The 7357-nt window shown below is 32.2% G+C and overlaps 1 protein-coding gene across 1 annotated transcript; it reads right to left on the reverse strand.

The window, feature by feature from the left end:
* Positions 1–3343: 3343 nt before the first annotated feature.
* Positions 3344–6844, reverse strand: LOC119689166 (conserved oligomeric Golgi complex subunit 8-like). Its single transcript, XM_038103931.1, has 4 exons — positions 6692–6844; positions 6162–6634; positions 5893–6106; positions 3344–3637 (listed from the first exon to the last, which is right to left on the reverse strand). The coding sequence occupies exons 1-4, from the start codon at positions 6744–6746 to the stop codon at positions 3366–3368; spliced, it is 1014 nt and encodes a 337-aa protein (XP_037959859.1). The 5' UTR covers positions 6747–6844; the 3' UTR covers positions 3344–3365.
* Positions 6845–7357: the final 513 nt, after the last annotated feature.

A 7357-nucleotide genomic window follows, 5' to 3' on the forward strand; every position in this document is an offset into this window, starting at 1 on the left:
GCGTTAATTTTAATGGTATTTAAATTTTAGCGGGCTTTAGGTTGTGTTTTTTAAAAAATTTATATTTTTATATAATAACTTATGGTATACCTTCTGCTCAAAAAGTACTCGGACTTTGTAAATAAAACACACAAATTTAAATTTTATTCCAAATTTATTTTATTTCGCCTGAGCGATGACAGTGGTAAAAATCCATAGTAAAAATCGCTAAATGCACTTGAGGTAGTCTCACATTAACAGCTGCTGTAAATAAACTATTTGACAGATAACGCTCAAATTTGTACCATATGTCAAGAAAGGGTGTATTAAGATAACCAAAAATTTTTTGAAAAAGGTCTATTACTTAAGGAGTAGTTAACAAACAACAAATTCCGGATACTTTTTGAGCAGAAGGTATAAAACAAAAATCGAGTTCCTACAATCACATCATAAAGAATTTTTTATAGGAGACAAATTAAAAAGTCAGCCTAAATGACTGTTAAGGAAAAAGCAACAATTATAGCACTAGTGGAACAAAATGTATCCGTACGCGAAATAGCAGCTCAAATCCATTTTAATGAAAGCTTAGTGCGTCGATTTTTGAACAAATATCGTGAAACGGCAGAATGAGTTCCAGTACATCGTATATTTAGACATTTTAAACTTATTCAAACTCAAATGGTATTCTCTGAACGACGATAATTAAGGTTCATATTGTCCTCAAGGTAGGTCGCTGCAATCGCTTACAGCAATAATTATACTATTCATTATTGCACTAGGAAGTTAATAATGACACATCCTACTGGCAACATTCCCTTACCCTTTTCATATTTTTCTTATTCGTTTAGTAATATAATCCGTTTCACATATTACATATATTTTATATGTTTTACATATATTTTCGAATAGAGTTTATATACTTAACAGTGGTTAAGCTAGTGTTCATATCTGGGATCCTTCTCCTTAAACAGCATAAGATCTTTACATTTTTTGCTTTATATTAATTTTTTTTTCAGCAAAAGACGCTTCAGAAGAAACCTGTTTCTTCAATTCTAGATCGATCGCTTCTATTCAAAAACTATCTGACGCTATGTCTTGTAATTGATATTTTGACTTATGTCGTATTACTGTATCACTTCTCACTTACAGTCGGCAGCTACAGTGTGGATTTAATCCTAATGCCTGCAACATCGTGTTGGGGTTGCTCGTTTTGACTACTTGATGTGCAATCACAGCATCCGTTCTCGTTTTTAAATCATACATGAAAATTTGTTCTACACTTGTATTACGAATTCTTGAACTCATTAGATATATGAGTTTGCATTTATATACTTTATTATTACTATGCCGAACTCCATATACAGTCCAACTTCCATAAATCGAAGTACCATTTTGCAAAGAAAAGGTACGACTTCTGGAGACTTCAAGTTAAAATTTTTTTTTGTAATTGTATGTAATTTGTGTTCTAAACCCTTTTGAACTCTGTTTAGTTCGAGTTATAGAGTTCGAGTTATAGAAATTTGACTGTATATTGCATATATGTAACTTCAAAAATTACAATTACACTTTATTTTCTTGTTATAATTCAAGTTTCTCTTTTAAACAAATCCGCTACCATTGTATCCATTTTTAATTAATAAATGATATCCACTATTAATTTAGTTTTAATTTGTGTCTGCTTACAATAAATACTAAAGCACTTTTGTCCTATATCAATATAATATAAAGCAATTAATATAAAGCAATTAATTCAATACTCAGAAAATCCGACATTTTATAAAGCCATTTTTGTCTTGTCGAAGGTTTATATGAAGTTTTAGTTCAAATACGCAGAGTATATTTTATTAATTCACTGAAGTGAAATCAGCAAGTCTTCATTTATATATGTAATATTTTAGAGATATTAAGGTCTTATGTTTCATACAGGAACATATCATATCATATTCTTTTGTTAGGATCATTTTCTTTTATATAATCTCAGCTAACATTTGCTTCTACTTTCATTCACCTTTTAATGTAAACATCACCATCCTCATATATTTGAATCTAAAATAAATTAAATTGTAATTATTATTAATTTATTGTTTTTTAAAAACAAATTGTACAGTTTACCTCTTTTTTTATCGCTAGTAAGTAGATTATTTATTGTGAGCCGTATAACATCCTTTAATTTTAAACTATTTTATTGCATTATGGTATCGAGACATTCAGTCCTTGTATCAAATAGTTATATCAGTTAGAACGAGTTCCAAGAATAGCTAAGTCTACGTCCCGAAGCTACCCATCGCCAGCGAAGTGCCGTTCAACACCTCCCAAAGGAACTTCAGAAGCAAGTTCCAGCGGGTTATAACAACAACAACCAGTTAAAATGCTTCGTGTATATCAGATGCTTTTCCACAATAATCAAAGCCGTAATTTTCTAAACCAAAAACAATGATTTTGATTCCAGTTCCAACAGCAGACACCCAAGTGGCTAGTCATTATTGTTGACTAAATGATGCTCACTTTTTCCGTTTTAATTGGATAACAACACAACTATATTTGCACTATCTTAGAATGCAATAAAATTTCTTTTAAAAACGCGAATATGATCTTACACGCAGAAGAAGTCATAAGTCTGCATTCACACTGTATTTTTATACTCAGTATGAAACATACTAATAAGGAAGGGCTACCTAGCGGTGCGATTTAATTTTTATTATATGGCAATATACGTAAAATAATAATAAACAAATAACTATATAATCGAAAAGTATTCAAATTTTTAAACCTCTTATGAATTAAATTGGGATATGGAAAGAGAAGTCATCGTATACAGATTGGCAGTAATATTTTAGGAAAATAAGTAGTTAGCAAGGATGGGGTAGCGGCCTTGTTTCCAAAAAGCCAACTTGTGCTCAAATAATAGCCCATCGTGGTACCGCAAAGATCAGTATACGACCAACATAGAAAAAGGTAACGGCTTAGAAAAGTAATGAGCACTCAAAATGTGAGCCACAGTCTGCTCAAGATGGCTATACGAAAACTTTGGATTACTTTTAAGACATAAAACCGAAATTTTTTAATTTTAACTTAAACAAAGATCAAGTTTTTTTATACAAGTCATGTATTCTAAGCCGATAATTTAATGTAAATAATCATTTTATAGTAACTAACTAGATACTAGTTATATGTCCTAATTTCAACTTTATGCAAAAACATCATTGTGATTCAAAACTAACTAGTTTTTGCACTAAAAAGTATTTCGGCGTATAACTACTCTACAGTCATAACTTAAAATGCAAACTTGATTTATGTTAGTCAAATCCCAAAGACATTTGAAAAATAAATTAATTTTGCTTAAGACTTGCTATCGATTATTTTCAGAATTTCAAAATACTTAAAGGTCACGCAATTGTCTCACCTACCTTTCGATGCAGCCAAGCTTGAAAAAGTCTATCCCCTGCGGACTCCATAATTGACAAAGCATTATTTAACTTTGTCGGCGTTGTTGTTGAGGCTGAGTTACTGTCACTTACTACTGCTGCATCTGCTGCTGCCTTTTCTGCATCTATTGCAGTTGTTTCAAGTTCATCAGGAAATATTGCACAATATTGTGTGATTACATTGAAAAGATTTATGCGTGTCAGTTCAATTGTTTTGATTAAATGTTGATGAGCTAAAAAATAAATGAAAGAGGGAAATGCATATAAAGTCAAATATAAAATTAGATTTAAAACTAAAATAATAAAATTTAATTACAATAAATTAAAAAGAAATGAACACATTTAATAAATCTTAAATAAAAAAATAATATCTCCTTAAATTTTTGTCGGCACTATAGTCGCTGCTTTTAAAAGCCGAAGACTAACATTTAGTAATCAGTACTCAAAATCGACTATGAACTCCTCTTTCTCTTATCAAAGTAATAGCAACACGGAGCTTTATCAATTTCAAAATATTTATAGGCTACATAAGGCCAGTTATGTAGAGACCTCCAAAATACTTACATTGTGTCATTCATCTCATCGGCACGGATGAAATAACACCGAAGATTACGAGTTTTATCGAGTTAGCCTCTCTAGATCGTCGACATGAAAAAGGTTCATGTCGGGAAGGATGCGATATAGCACCATGGTCTTAATATGGTATAGGCAAATGGTGTGCAGATACTATATTACGTGTGACCATACCCTGTTCATTGAAAACACGAACCAAAGCAAAGCTTTAATTGAAATTAATTTGAAACAAAATTTATTCAAACTAATGAAATTAACTAAAATGCGCCATCGATTTATGTCTCCAAGGTAATCTTCCCCAAACTGAACAAAAGGTGTTTAATTTCTTGATAATGCGTCTAATTAATATATTGCAAAACTATACAAAATCGTTAACAACTTTTCAAATACTACTTTTAACGAGAAATTAAGGAGTTTTAATAGAAGTCAAAATTCAAACTATATTTATTAAAGTTACCAGCCATTTACTGACAGACAGCTTCACCTACATTTCTAATTAAATTTATTTTTATCGATAGGTTACTTTTTAAATCAAAGCGAAATGATCTTTGTAGTCATATAGTTGTTGTTGTTGTAACCCGCCGGGACCTGTAAGCAGATAAACGTAAAAGGAAACACAAGACGAATACATGGGTAGGGAAGTGGATGGATAGTTAGGGGGTAAATGACCGTCATTCTGGATCCAGGCGAAGAAACCTAGCCACTTCAATGGGGTGAGTCCAAGTGTTAATTGGACGAAGGTTTGTGTGTGCAGAAGGACATGAAAACAGATAGGCGACATTATCGGGAGAAGAGCTGCAGTTAGGGCACACATTGTGGATAGACGTATTTATGCGAGACAAGTAACTATTTAGCACTCGGCTATATCCTGATCTCAATTGAGCAAGGATAGTTCTTGCTGCACGAGGAAGACAACGTTCATCCGGGGAGATTTCAGGCAGAGAACCTTGTTGTCTGACAACCTAGGTCTAGAAGAAGATACTGCATCTTTTATATGCATAGTTATATAGTCGCTGTTGGGAGTAATCAGTGGTGCTTGGTTGTCGTAGTTGACATGTGGCTTTGAAACTTAAATCTGGGCGATTTTGTAACCCACACTTACCCTTACCTAATCTACAATCTAACCAATGTAGTTTTTTGGCAATATAGTTCTTGTCGAACTACAATAATAACAACAGCTTTGACTTACTTTTCCATTCGGAATGGGATTACAACAAATTCATAGTTCCTCCACAAGTAATTTTCTTTTTGCGTTTTAATATGAATTGAAGCAATTAATAATACATTTTATATATCAATAAAAACTTTTCAAATTATGCAAATCGAATACTCTATATTATATTGTGTAAATTATTTTTTCTATGTAATACGACAGCGGCATAGCCAGAAAAATATTATTAAAAATAATATTATTATCTTTAGATTATTTTGTTAAGGTACAGATCTAACCGCGTCTTCCGGAATACGCCATCTATGACCATAAACTAAATGCAATTAGAAACATAAAGATAACCTGGTTTTTTCAAGCAATTTGTATTTGGCAATTAATTGCAAATTAATTCATCGAAAATAGACTCATTAGCTGGTGGGAGTTCTAGCAGACTCTCTATTTAATATAAGGGGTATGTCATTTCAAAAATTAAATAACCATTCATTAAATTTATAAAAAAAAAAGAAACTAGTACTCACTTTAAGAACCAACGTTAAAGTGTTACTTATCAGAAATACTGAATTTGAATGAATAACTTGAAATATAAACTTCCAACGACATATTAAAAATCGTTTTCAGTTTTGAAAACGTTGCGTCTGTCACTGCTGTGACACCTACAAATAGTTTTAAAACATTTAATTTATTTTAACTATTCCAACAAACCACTAACAAATACAGTGCACTAATTGAGCTTTTTCTTCTTACCATCGTCCACTGGAATTGCCTGTAACGATGCTGTCAACCAAACATCACGAGCCTGCAGAAATTTTAACTTCAACTCATTACTGCTAAATGCCTGCATGCGTCTTAAGTAACCCACGATTTGTAGGCACTTCGGTAATTGCAAATCAGTACGCAGTTGCGCTATGAGTTGCACCAACATCGTATGCCACAAAGCTTCTACAGAACTAACAATCGTCTACGAAAATTCAAAAATATACATTAATATTACTAATGAAATACTTTATGCTTACACTTATAATTGGTATATGAATTTGATTTTGTCCCATTTTCTGCACATAACTAGCTAGCTCCAGCGCTTCTTCGTAACGACCTTCACGAATGCAACGTTCCATCAACTGTGGTAATTCCAATATTTCCAATAATTTGGAATTTTTTTTAAGTGTTATCGTATTTATGCGTCTGTTTTCATGTATTTCAGCTGAATTGGTCAAAAATTGCTCACATTTCTCACTAAATTCGGGCAATATTTCAGTCATCGCAGACAGCTGCTCCTCCGCATTTTGGAATTCACGAAAAATGGTACGTGAATTTTCTGCGGTGTGTATGAAGGTTTTGTAATTAGAAATTGCCAATTCCTGCGTTTCCTCCAATATGTTTTTTGTTTCCTCTGTGAGACGCGTCTGTTCTTTCTTTAATTGTTCTACTTTGTATGTGCCCAGTTTTGACAAATAATTCTGCAATTCCGGATTATCCCGCAAGTTTTCTATTTTATTTGATTTTAATTTTTATTATCATAAAATTAACTGATATTTATAAATACCTGGCACACCATCAGGAAATATTAATTTTAACACCCGCTCATATTCCAAATCCATTTTTAAATTTTTTCGTTGAGCAAATTTATTTATTTGTTTATTCTTAAGCAGAAACACATCACAACACAAATTGAGCTACGTCAACTGCTGCAAAACAGCTGATTGTCAGTTCTAACATAGGGTTGCCAACATTTAGTTTTAGTAGCAAATTTTTACTTGAAAGTTATTTTAAGATATTAACTATTTTGCATTAGAATCATATACAATACTCATAATTTTTTCTTTCAGAGTTGTAAAAAACAGCATTAAGTTTGTTTGAAACAAATTGGCATCACTTTTCAAATATAGGCGTTTTCGAAGGCTCGCAAGTATGACAAAAAACAACAAGTTACTGGGCTATACTGGCCGAAATATACGCAAAGCAGCAATACCATTTTCTCCACCTCGACCAATATAGCTATAATGGCCAAACACATCGGCCAGTGAAAAAAAAGTGTTACCAACGCAATAAGTGAACTATTATATGGGCAATGATGCCCATATAACGCTGCTCAGTAAATAATCGGTCTGTTACTACGTGCTACTCGTAGTAACTTTCAGTAGCGCTGTGTCTACACAAGTTAGTTAAACCAGCAAATTTTCGTGTAAATTTTATATGTGTTTAACTTGAG

The sequence above is a fragment of the Teleopsis dalmanni genome, chromosome X (assembly GCF_002237135.1).
Source record: "Teleopsis dalmanni isolate 2A chromosome X, ASM223713v2, whole genome shotgun sequence".
Classification (NCBI taxonomy): domain Eukaryota; kingdom Metazoa; phylum Arthropoda; class Insecta; order Diptera; family Diopsidae; genus Teleopsis; species Teleopsis dalmanni.

What these genes read in the sequence shown, in the direction of transcription:
- LOC119689166 (XM_038103931.1), bottom strand. Translation starts at nt 6,746, where the DNA reads ATGGATTTGGAATATGAGCGGGTGTTAAAATTAATATTTCCTGATGGT. An exon ending in TTCATATACCAATTATAAGT is followed by an intron (nt 6,107 to 6,161) that starts GTAAGCATAAAG and finishes GAATTTTCGTAG; the next exon opens with ACGATTGTTAGTTCTGTAGA. An exon ending in GGCAATTCCAGTGGACGATG is followed by an intron (nt 3,638 to 5,892) that starts GTAAGAAGAAAA and finishes TTTATTTTTTAG; the next exon opens with CTCATCAACATTTAATCAAA.